At 36.2% G+C, this 13,378-nt stretch overlaps 1 protein-coding gene across 2 annotated transcripts in view; it reads right to left on the bottom strand.

The window, feature by feature from the left end:
* Nucleotides 1-13,378, bottom strand: part of Ddr (discoidin domain-containing receptor 2) — a 934,573-nt gene that overhangs the window by 117,367 nt on the left and 803,828 nt on the right. For both annotated transcript variants that reach the window (XM_081764059.1, XM_081764060.1), the window contains exons 9-10: nt 12,124-12,255; nt 8,884-9,077 (exon numbers count right to left, since the gene is read on the bottom strand). In XM_081764059.1, coding sequence (XP_081620185.1) covers nt 8,884-9,077; nt 12,124-12,255 — 326 coding nt within the window. The remainder of the gene's footprint in view (nt 1-8,883; nt 9,078-12,123; nt 12,256-13,378) is intronic.

Below are 13,378 nucleotides of genomic sequence, written 5' to 3'. Positions count from 1 at the left end.
TACTTTTTCAGCTATATGTTTGCTGCAGGATGTTATATACGGTTGTACGTTAAGTCCAGAAACTACAGGAATTACGAATGTAACCTACGTTTTTAAGTATGCCACCTACAATTTTTTTTCTCAGTGTATCCACTTTATCGAAAGTATAGTTTGATATTTTAACGTATGATGATCTGACGCAGTATTATGATCTCGACGGACTTCCATATATTTAGTTTTCTCTGCATTTACGTCTAAACCAAAGTCCCTGACCCTGCAAATGTTTAATAGGATCTTTGCATTTCTTTCTATTGTTCTCATATCATTCCCTATTAAATTTACATAATCAACATATGCTATAAACTGGTGAATACCAATCAGCTTTAGACCCTGGTTGTTATCTTTGATTTTTCTTACAGTGTACTCCAGGACAAAGTTGAATAATAATGGCGACAACGCATTTCCTTGTTTTAGGCTATTCTCGCGTAAATAAATAAACAGAGTGGCGCATTTAGAATCTTGTTTGGGGGTGGGGGTCTTGAGAATCAGTAAGAAGCATCTGTATTGTATCGTATAACGCGAAAACTAATAATAAAACTATTTTGGGTGGACTTCAGCCCGATAGTCACCCCCTAAATACGCCACTAAATAAATAAATAAAATAGTATTGATTGCAATGAAAATATGGACCACAGACCTATTAAAATAGTTGATATGCGTAAGTAAAGACCATTTCTTATTTCCCTCTTTGTGACGCCTACAGAACGAGTAAAGAATGAAATAAGAATTTGTCATAAAATAAATTTGTTCCGTCTTTTTAAAAGTTGGCGGAGCGAAAGAAAGCCAAGCTTGTAGTTTAACATTGTTCCTAAGGCTTTCTTTTCCCATCTGCATATGCGTTTTATGCTCCTTTATTTTCAAACGAAGAAGCTGTTGCCATGCATTCGTTTCCTTTTTTTATTGTTGTTGTTTTTAAGACGAAGTGAGACAAAAGCAAACGAAAATAAGCTTCATTTTTCCTTTCACATATCTTTCTCGTTTCTTTCCTTCCCACTCGGAAAGTACAAATATAAGATAGTGTAGTTGCAAATGTTAAAAAAGAGGAGTTTCGATACTATAATGTGCAACTAAGTCAAGAGGAACTGTCACCCGCACGCGTTTTTGCATTTATCTGAGGCGATGCGAGAAAACAAGCGAAGATCTTTGTGGCGCTCTTCAACCGTCATCTGTCACAAGGAATATTTCATGCTCGGTGCCTTGTAACCAAACCATTCCACAAGACAAATCCTAAAATCAGGGTTGCTCAACGTTCCGATATTTTCAACTACCTTAAAATAAATAAATAAATAAATAAATAAATAGACTATGCACTTCTTTAAGACTCAACAGAAAATATTCAGTAAAATTTTGAAGACAATTCTGGTCTCGAATATACGAAATTTAGTCAGAATTTCATGACTATCTCTTTGCTAGCGTACTAGCAATTGGTTCTCAACGTTACTGTGGGCAACATTTTGTACTCTTTGTTTCGCACCTTTCATAACAATTCGCCTGAACGTCAAGTTTCACACAAATTCGAACAACTTGTTTGGAAATGTTAATGGAGCTGCTTCCAGCGTTGTTCTAAAATTCTAAGTCAATAGGTCCAAGTACTAAAATTTCATATCTCTAATCTTAAGAGAACATCCCGTGGAAACGTGCTCTTACGGGTCACAATAGAACAAAGAGAACTTGAAGAAGTCGATCATTTCAAGTATCCGGGAAGTATTTTGACGAGAGACGCTTACTGTACTATAGATATACCACATCGACTTGACACCTAGTCTTCCGTTCTAGGCGTTGCTATCGGCTGAAGGAATTCCACTCCCTTTCGCTACAGCTCTCCCATTTAGCAACAGCTGAACTCTTATTGGCTCAACGCGTGGGTGTGTCGAGGGTGGGGTTTTAGTTCGCATTTTTGCCACGGCTCAAGACATTTTGGCAGCACTATAAACAGATATGATCAAGAATTACCGTAGCCAAAGAAGCATTCAACAAAAAAAGATCACTCTTAACTAGCAGGCTTAATATTGGAGTAAGGAAGATGTTTTGGTCAGGTGTTATATATGGAGTATTGAACTGTATTGTTCAGACATTTGGACATTACGGAAGTTAGAGAAGAAATATTTAGAAAGCTTGGTACTGGAGGAAAATGGAGAAGATAAAATGAACAGAGAGAGTAACAAATATTATTTTAAAACGGATAGGAGAGAAGAGGGTGCTTTTAGTCACCATCCTTCATAGGAAGGTCAATTGGATTGGATGCATCTTGGGGAGAAATTGTCTTCTTTATACTGTCATCAGTTGTATATTTACGATTTTGTTTCGGGAGGGGCTTTGCTAACTTCAGTCCCGAAAATGTGAACATTCTGCAAAGATATTTTATTTACGTTAATACAGTAAATAAAATTTCGGGGGGGGGGGCTTAAGCCCGGAAGCCCTCCTTAAATACGCCACTGATTGTCATGGAGAAAATGGTGCAAAGAAAGCGAAGAGTAGGAATAAGAAGAACACAGCTGATCGATGATTTGAAAAATAGACGGAAATATTGTTAATTAAAAGAGGAATCTGGAGATCGAGAATAGTGGAAAAAATATTTCCAGCCTTGAACATAAAGGAGAAAAAAACTGATTAGTCCTACGACCTGCCAACAGGCAGAATACTTTAATAATAATAATAATAATAATAATAATAATAATAATAATAATAATAATAATAATAATAATAATAATAATAATAATAATAATAATAATAAGGGATTCCGAGATATGAGAATATTATAGCAAGTGTAATATATATTACCTCTCTTCCATTTTACATCACAGACCTTATGTAGTGACCAAAAGTTTCAAGTTTGGACTAGGTTTGATCAGTCAATCAATCAGGATTTCGTCTTTTGTATATTGACATAACCGAAAACATGTCCAAAGATGTGATATATATCAGAGTCGCACCCACTAGGGGGAGGGGAACCGGGTCCGGAACCCTCCCTTCCAATTTCGTAACTTGACTAACATTTGTAGACATTCTTAACAGAACTGTACTTGTTTAACAAAGAAATGATTCGACATAACTATTTGATCGTTACGAGTTCTATCTAAAGCTTCGAAGATTCATGTCCATTGTAAAAAACTATTAAAATGTGAAGAAAAAGTGTTACCAATGCATATACATGTTTTCGTTAACATTTAAAAAGGAACGAATTTTAAAAAAACAAAGAAAAAAGTTTTTGCAAGAAATTTAATCATTTGTCCCGACTGTGCGAGGTAGGTGCAATTTCAAAGTCGCACCAACTTCTTCAGAAAAAGAAAGTTCATGATTTGCAGACAGAATTGTCTTGTATCTATGGTTACAAACAGGTGATGACTGGAATTACAAACTTGTAATAATAATAATAATAATAATAATAATAATAATAATAATAATAATAATAATAATAATAATAATAATAATAATAATAATAATAATAATAATAATAAATTTCATTGCAGAAACATCTGAGAACATCAGATGTATTACAATCGTCAGAAAGAGATAGAAGTTGAAAATTTTAAGGTTACATATATAACATACCATAATATAAACAAAGATTACTGGATAGCAGACGCAAATATTTTAACTATCAATTTTGAGTTCAAAAAATTCTCCAACACTATGTATTCAATTATTAATATGTAATTTCTGTACTTGTTTTTTAAAAGCCAGAAATGGAAGTTCTCTTAGAAATATAGGAAGAAAATTACAAAATTTAACTGACATATAGTAAAAGGTCTTTTGTGTCTTACTATATTTACATCTACATAATCCTAAACGGTTCCTGTTTCTAGTTTGATAAGTATAAGAGTACCCGAATTCATTGTAAATATGATTGTTTTCGTTGATGTAAAGCAAACATTAGTATATGAACACTCAGAAAAAAAGAGCAACGAACTGTCTGCTTCCGTGAGGTAACAATTAATTTATTTTGCCAAAGAAAAGCTTAAACTTAGTCTTCAGAAAACTATATAACACCAGCATTTGTAAAACTATCCCTAAAAATTCGTAACCCTGATTATGACAAACATAGCGCTGTTTCTGGCAACACTGTCCAGACACATGTGCTTTCATTCAGCATCCAAGCCTGTCTTTTGTTTTGGAGATGCACCTGCCTTCATTTAAGCCAAATATCTTGGCAGCACTGTTTAATCTTTACAACAAAGATATAAAGAAAAGAGAAAAAAAAAAAAAAATACACAGGACTCTATGATACTCCATAACATTAAAAAAAAAGCATGTCAGAAATACATGAAAAAAATAAAAATAAAAGACACATCGTGAGATATGAATGAAGGACACGAGGTTCTGTCTGTTCCATGTCCTTTTTTACTTTCTTTGCTTGTTACAAGTTCTGCTTAAATGCCAACGGCGTCATGTTACATGTTTATCAGCCCCTCACATATGTGTATCTAGTGTAAAATTTCATGTCAATTCATACATTTAAAAAAAAGTCAAGAATGATATATTAAATGGAGCGTGTGGCAATGTAAACATTCGTAGAATAAAAGGATGCCCTGTTTGAATTATATTTAGCATAACTCCCCTTTCAAATGCTCTTTTTTCATAATTTAAGTTGTATATACATTACAAGATTAGTAGATCTGATCAAACCTTTCGATTAAAGATAAAATAATCTAAACATTGTTCCTTTTCTTTCATCCTTCATTTAACTTGAGATTGCTTTCAACATCTGTTCTCACTGTTATCTTCGTCTCTTGTTTCTACTTTCGATCACGACCATAGGAGAGACAAAAGTATTCTAAAAAAAAAAAAAAAAAAAAAAAAAAAAAAAAAAAAAAAAAAAAAAAAAAAAGAATTCGAAATTTCAACGGCTTTACGCATTCCATGGCTCCTACAAACTGAAAAAGTAATTTTTTTTTTTAGATGTTTGGTTGTTTGTTCTGCTGCATGTACACTTGATCGATCCCCGGGCAAGTAAGTGTGTGGTGGAAAACATTATGTCTGTGCGTTTTCTCGGGATATTCGCGTTTCCTCCCACATTCTCATACCAGAGATGGTGTGGATCAATGTAAACTTGACCCACGACCCACTGACCCATGACCCATATGACCCACTCTGGCCCTACCACCTACAAAAACCCATTGTCATACATCAACCCTCAGCCATGATCCAAGCCCTCCTATCCACTGACTAAAGAGTTTTATTTACACTTGTAATAAAACAAGGCTGTGAAATTATCACTAATCGGAGTTTGAATTTCTACGGTCAATTGCTCAAGTACCCTCTGTTATAATACCGGTGGATCTGACCTTTACGATGTAAAATGGTAAAGTGTTTGTCATGGGCCTTATAACGATGAATTTCTACTTAATTATTATATATAATTATTTCCTTGTTGAATTACGGAAACTTTTCAGTGGAAAATAGGATGAAATTTGAAAATCTGAAATCAAGGTAAACTAGGTCAACGTAAAGGGGGAAAAATATGAAAAATTTGACTCTGTCTCGAAAACCAAGTAGTAAGTCCTATTGCTATTATTGCAATTACATACATCAATATCCAAAAGTGCCTGACGTTCTTTTTCCCACTTACAAAGATAAACTCATCTCATGTAAGTAAACAGAAACAAATGAAAAAGGAAGAGAAAAGGAAGCGTTGAAAATAAAATGTAGGCAAACTCACCACTGTTCAGAAGGTGCTGTATACAATACACTGAGCAGAGTGATTCTAAGGGTCCTAGTCGATCAAAGAGTCAAGAGTGGGTCACGGTGGGTGGTGGGTCGGAGTGGATCATGTGCTGTTGACCCACGATCCACTGATCCACTCCATCTCTGTTTCATTCTACCAATTCTTGCTAGGGATGCGCACGAGACGAGTCAGGACAGGATTTTCCTGACAAAATTCGAGTCGAGACACGGTTCTTCCAATAAAAAAAAATATACATTTTTCGAGTCCAGACATCACTTTTACAGCACATTTTCGAGACGAGACAGCCACAAATCTTGACTCGTGCGCATCCCTTATTCTTCCATTATCCTTCCATTTCTTTAATCATCCAACTCCCTTAGCCTAAATGACATAATTGTGGGACGTTAAACTGAAAGATTTCAGTTCATCTTTTACATGTATATTCGACTAGAGGAGTATTCTCAGGGCAGCCAGATGATCTTTCTTTTCAACGCTGAACCTATTGTTCGCAACAAAGGTGCCCGAACTGTTGAGGTCGGCACTCATGAGTTCGGAATTTACGCTCACTTGACCTCGTGAGGTTGAAGAAGCGCGAGTTCCAAATCATAATGTGAGCATGAGGTCGAATTGATACCGTTAGTCCAAAGTAGGCATCTTTGCCAAAGATATTTTCATTACGTGAAGTTGAGTCGATTTTGAGTTTAACGTCCCGTTCAGCAGCGAGGCTATATGAGACGTGAACCTACTGATTAGCGTGGAATCCGAACCACATGAGCTCCCGCCGGGAATCGAACCCGGGTTTCCCACGCCAAAGGCGTGTATGCTAACCGCTTAGTCACGAAGGAGCTCTTTCATTACGTGGGATAGCAAACTTCAAGAGAAAAGCTCTTTGCATTGTAATCCCAGAACTGCTTTTTTGGTAACTGCGTACGCGCGATGAGCTCCTGACCAAACTATAATGGTGACTAAAAACGGCAGGAGAGTAGTGAGCGGTAACGGCGTACACCAACCTCCTCCAACCCCAATAGTGCTACAGACGATCAAAATGTCGGAAGTTTTGGTAAACCAAATCCATAACAGGTCCGAGAACTCTCCTCCACATGGTATTTATCCACCACAAAACCTAACTGGCGTGACCCAGGATCTAACCAATGACTCGAAGTATCAAAGGAAAGCGCCCTATCTCTGACCGACCGCATCCCCTACAAACATGTTCCTGTTAGTTAAAATGATACTATGTATTAGTCATCTATCCTCTGATAAGGTACCTTGCATGGCAAAATGTAATATTACACTACTAAAAAACATAAAATTCATCTGTGACCGATGTATGAATGCGTAGACAATAGTGCGATATTTAATGTGTAGCGTGAATGTGTGTCTATGTCGACATGTAAATGACACAGAACTTGTGACCATTTTTTTTTTTTAACCAGTTCGCATGACGAGCTGCGATGTGAGAATAATTCTTCGAACTGTCAGCCATAAATCTCCGTTATGACGTGATATGAAAACGTTGACGTTCTAAACACAATAGAAAAGGTCGCTTAAAAACCTTAGTTTATGGACACGGCATGTATGACATTATGCTGGTACAATGTGCACTATACGTGGTACCCCCTGAAACACAAAGCACAGAGGATTCTGTTTTCATATACAACACCCGAATCATCACGATTTCTTTCTTTCTCTCTCTCTCTCTCTCTCTCTCTCTCTCTCTCTCTCTCCTTTTTTTTTAGAAAAAAGTACAAAAAACAATTGCAGCTGTAAATTGTGTGAGATTGTTCAAAATTGCCATGTTTCCGTGTTCTTTCTGGTAAAATAGTTGTTACTTGCAGACATTGAAATTAAATACCTCAACTCGTTTCGTGTCACCGTTGAAGATATATTTTCGCATGTCTTTATATACATATAGACACTAATATATTTTATTAACATTTCGTAATTAACATTTCGTAATATATATTTCAAAACTTCTGAAATATTTTATATTTGAAAACAAAACCTAATTTTCTCTAAAAAAGATATCCACAAGACAAACGTAACAGTTCGAATATTCCTTGAATGTTCAAGAATAATCGAGTAATTACCATCCGTATCTGTGATAAATAATGGTTTGTCAGTAGGGGTTTTATATATATCTAAACAAAAGACTCCACTTGCACTTGCTTCTTTATGAAATATTAAATTAATTTTTTCTCTTATCAGTTGAGGATTGGTAACTAATAAAAGTGTAATTTTCTCCTATCATTTGAGTATTGGTGACTAATAAAAGTGAGGTTTTTCCCGTATCATTTGAGTATCGATGACTAATAAAAGTGAGATTTTCTCCTATCAGTTGAGTATTGATGACTAATAAAAGTGCGATTTTCTCTTATCAGTTGAGTATCGATGACTAATAAAAGTGTGATTTTCTCCTTCAGTTGAGTATCTACGATTAATAAAAGTGAGATTTTCTCCTATCATTTGAGTATCGATGATTAATAAAAGTGATATTTTCTCCTATCAGTTCAGTATCGATTACTAATAAAAGTGAGATTTTCTCCTTCAGTTGAGTATCTACGACTAATAAAAGCTGGATTTTAAAAATATAGCACAAATGATTTCAACTTACGTTTTGAAAGGATACTAGAACTTTTGAGATTTTGATCAAATTTGGGGGACAGACGATGCAAATTCGGATCTGTCTCTGCTAGATGTTATTTCCCCCGCATATTTTTCAGTACAAGTCTTCTGTTTGTAAGCTTTCTATGCCAACTTATAGAACGTGTACTCAATAATAATAATTAAACTAAAGCTGATAGACATTTTTGTCATCTCTGGGAGAAATAGCCACACTTTCCCAGACTGCATGGGAAACGAGCTATACGTCAACAAATGTAAAATCAACTGCCCGGGGAACGACTATGCATAAATCTATGTTGTCACATTAGCCGCCTGGATGAAACTATGCATACAGTAATGTTGTAGATTACTGTCACACGACTAAAAAAGATCTGCTATCTCTGTGCAAGAGACATAATCTTTGTGCACTTTGCATGTGTTATACCTGGATTACCGGAACATAATATATTTGCAAACGTACAGATAGAGTCTTTATAAACATGCAAATTTCCACACCAACAACAGGCTCATTATAGCAAAAATAATCGTCTATGAAGAAATCTTTCTGGACTTACCTTCATATTAATAGTCACCCTCTTCTCTCCGAACGCCCCGGGAAGAACTGAGTGTCCTGCACCTTGCTTCTGGCGCCGATTTCTCACAACAATGAACATGATTGCAGCCATCAGCAGAAGAATTACAGCTGTCAAGACACCGATCACCAGTCCTATGTACTGATTGGTCTCCGGTTCTTTATCCGGTGGAGACACTATGCAGAGAAAAAAAACACAATAAATATGTTAGTTTTTTTATTTGATAGTTTTAAACTATCTGTATAGGATAATAGTAAGATTCAATAATATTCTTGTATGACCTTGAAAAGATCTTGTATGGCCAACGAAACTGAAGTGCGTTTCAGATGTAGATCTCCATTTTGAATAATCTATGTGCCAATGTACAGGGTTAGCCTAAATGATTGATCGAGTTTCAAAGCACTGTTTGTTTGCAAGTATAAGTCGTACAAGGACAGGTGATACATGGAAAGATAGATACATTCACCAGGTTTCTGGTACATTCTACAAATGTTCAATGTGTGTGCCCTTGGTCATCCGGCACCCGTCCAAACGGTAATCCAGTTCCGTCCATTCGTCCACTAGCATGTTTCCGTCAATGTCCATCACAGCAGCAGCGTTCCTGCAGTTCTTGCAGCGTTGTTGGCAATGAAGGTACATAAACTTTGTCAGTCGTCGCAAAACATCCACACTGTTTTCTACGGAATGCCCAATTCACGGCTTGCAAACAATTGATTTTCATGCATTGCATACAAAGATCTGTCTTACGTGCTCCACGATTTCCTCTGAGACACGCGGTCGCCCGTGTTTTTTCGTATTTGCGTACGAATGCACGCTGAACGCTCGTAACTGACGAACACTTCGCATATTCTAACACACAAAAGCTTTTCTCCTGCATTGCCGCCATCTTGTACAGTGTCATCATAAGCCTGCCATCTAGCGTGCACGCGAGCCACGAGGCGGGCTTTTTAATCTTGGTGAGTGTATCTATCTCTTCATGTATCACCCGTCTTTGCATGTCGTATAGTTCTAAGTAATGCTTTGAAACCTAATGAATCATTTAAGCTAACCCTGTATTTGAAAAATTGGTCACAATCACATAATTTGCCTACTTAACATCATCATTAACGAGTAGTGAAATTATGCAATGATTAACAACACCTTAAAAAGTATATCAACGACTTTTTTCAAATTATAAACAATACTTCAAACTTAGGACTACTTTGATCCATATTAAAATTCTCTTCGAACATACTATTTTTTTCGTTATGATAGCCCTGAATCAAAATTCCTAACTACTTTGTTCCATATTATAAATAACATCTTAAATGTACAACTATCTTGTTTCATACTATAAAGACAATCATTATTTTGTTTCATATTATAAACATTTTTTGTTTCACATTATAAACAATACCTCAAAATAGCTTAACTTTTTTTAAAAGTGCAGTTTCATTCCCATCAATAGATGGGCTGCTCACAGAAGGTAACGCATTCTTTTGGGCCAGTGACATCAATTTAAGTGTAGTAAAAAGGTATTAGGAAAGGGCAGTGGCGTATTTAGGGGGGATGAAGCCCTTCCCGAAATAGGTAAATTTATATATATAATAACTGTTGTAGACCCAGTATATATACCTACTCAGGAGAATGTGCATAGCCCCCCCGAAACAAAATCCTAAATACGCCACTGGGAGTGGATATAAGGAATTATTGATTTATTGCCATTAATACAGAACAATGCGGTGAGGTGATGGTAGCTAGCAATGAAGTGTTGTTCACACAACATAATGACACATCATGTTATCTGAGACGAGGGTGTTAGTTAATCTTCTGCTCTGGGGAGTACAAAAGTTGATCTCACGGTTGACAAATGTCTAAATTCCAGTAGTGGAAATAAATGTTTCACGCTCAATGTGTCTCCTTTGTGTCTGCCGCACTAAAGAATTTACTTTCTGGAAGGATCTCGTATATAACATGAACAATAGTGTTTGAGGCATTGTTTGCAGGTCGGTAGTCAGCGTAAAAATGTAGAGGGGATCCGATAGAAGTTAGAGGGGGGCCCGATCCAACCATATAATAGTTTATCACCATATTATAGTTCATTTGCAAGCCTACCGTGAAAATTTTAGGGGAGCCCGGGCTCCCTAGACCCCCCTTGGGTACAGACCTGATTGTTTGTAATATAAAACAAAGTTGTGAGTGAGTTTACAGCTTACTATATAATTTGAAAAAAATTAGTCGGTTTGTAACGGCCCCAAAAGTACCGTTACATTTTGTTTCTTAATTTGCTTTTCTTTGTTCGTAATATTAATTTATTAATTAGTTATCTTCTATGTTCTTTGCTATTTTTCAAAATTGTTATACTAAATATTATATATGGTAAAATGTATAAAACCAAGATGTCATGACATTTCCTTGAAATGTCACGTCGTAGGATAGAAAATTGGGAGTAGAAGAAAAGAAAGTTAAATCTACTGTATATTTGTGGATATTAAAGTCAAGGTTGTTATAAATAGAGGATCTGCCCATACATATCTTCATCCTATTAAATCGGTGAAGCCAAAAAACAACCGAGCATCGGCACGTCTGATTGGCTACTCTCGTTTCCGCCATCGTCTGATTGGCTACTTTCGTTTCCGCCATGATTGTTGGCTCAAGACATTGCGATCCTATTGGGCAGAATGGGCAGAGTAGGGGTAGTGAAACTGTGACGTATGGCTTCAAGATTTTGTGATAAGGGCAGATCCTCTATTTTATAAGATCCTTGATTAAAGTATTACTACTGATGGGAGATTTTTGAACATCGTTATTAATTGAAGATCTCTTTAGATGAATTCCATAGCATATAGATATGCAGTGTTAGACAATATGCGCCTGTCCATTGGTCATCCGCTTCCCTTTAGCTCTTGTTCTTCGAAAGTAAATCAGATGCGTTATTTAGCTGTAGTTTCTATTAAGATGGCGACCCAAGAGCTTACCTTTTTAGAAGTGAAGTAGAGAAAATTTAGTTGATGTTCACTTTTCGGTACGTACGATGGAAATGGTGGAGCATCACAGGTTGAGATATTGTAATGCACAGAATCACTAGTAGGCCTAGAAGCAATTTAAATACGTACTATTGGTATGATTAATTCCGGTATGTACACATGCAACGAATAATATTATATTACTATTGTGAATGTTATCTTTTGCTTCTCATAGGATCCAAACTAAGAATATCAAACTCCATAATAGAGAACTCACCGAAGTTTCTGTCATCCCTTGTAGGCGTCGTTTGCACTTCGTCCCTTTGTAAAGGGTATTCCTTTTCCCTGTCTTCTGTTAACAATGGCGCCTCTTCTTCCTCCTCTTCGGTAAAGTTACCTTTCACTGGGACTGCAAAAAATTGATATTCTATAACTTCATGTTATAATTAAGAAAGAAAATTAGAATAGAAATGGCGAAAGGATTTAGCAAAAATATAGTCATATTTGATGGGTCTTAAAACATAAAGTTAAGGGAAAGAGTCATTACTGTATATACTTCAAATACTACCCTCCCATTTCTGTTATTTCTAACCTGAGCAGAGCTCCCTCGTGGCTAAGCGGTTAGCGTACGTGCCTTTGGCGTGGAAGACCCAGGTTCGATTCCCGGCGGGAGCTCATGTGGTTCGGATTCCACGTTAATCAGTAGGTCCACGTCTCATATAGCCTCGCTGCTGAAAGGGACGCTAAACTAAAATCAACTCAACTCCAACCTTAGCAATGGGGCTAACAATCTCCTACTGGATATGGTGTCGATATCGATACTTGTTTTGGATTAAATTTCACGCCCTTCCCAAAACCCACCCGCTCTTCAATTTTTCATTTTCTTTACTTGGGAGTAAATTCATTTTAAAAAAAATGATACAGTTGGATCTCGATAACTCGAATCCCAATAAGGCAATAACTCGAAGTTTTCATATTCCCTTGAACTCTCCATGACACTCAATATTAAAATAACCTCTATAAGTAGAATGTTTTAAAAAAGATAATCATATTTAAAAACTTCGGTATTTCAAAATTTCGTATCTGCAAACTTCTCTGAGTTGAAGTTTACCTCTATAAGTCAAATGTCTCTTGATATGACCTCTATAAGTCAAATGTCTCTTGATGTGACCTCGATAACTCGAAGTTATAGCTCTATGCCTTTACGTTTGTTGCTAGTTCTGTCATTCACTGTAAAAAAATAAAACAGAATTTAAACACTTTTAGTACAAATCTTGAAGGGGGAAATATAACAAGTGTGTATTTATAAAGTGTGCTTCGCGTGTCGTAAAGCGTTCATTCTCCGAAAACAGTATCTCGTATGACATATTTAAAACACCTTTTCTCGTCAAACAGTTCGAAAACAAAGTGACGATACATATTTTTCACATTTTCTACATACATCTGGAACACACTTACGAAAACGCAGTGTCTACAAGGGGTAAATATGTGTCATTTAGAGGTATTCAAAGAGTGTCCGAAATGTGTACAAT

This window comes from Thermobia domestica, chromosome 7 (assembly GCF_964235325.1).
Source record: "Thermobia domestica chromosome 7, izTheDome1.hap1.1, whole genome shotgun sequence".
NCBI classification, from domain to species: Eukaryota; Metazoa; Arthropoda; class Insecta; order Zygentoma; family Lepismatidae; genus Thermobia; species Thermobia domestica.
This window is presented reverse-complemented; position numbering and strand designations above follow the sequence as displayed.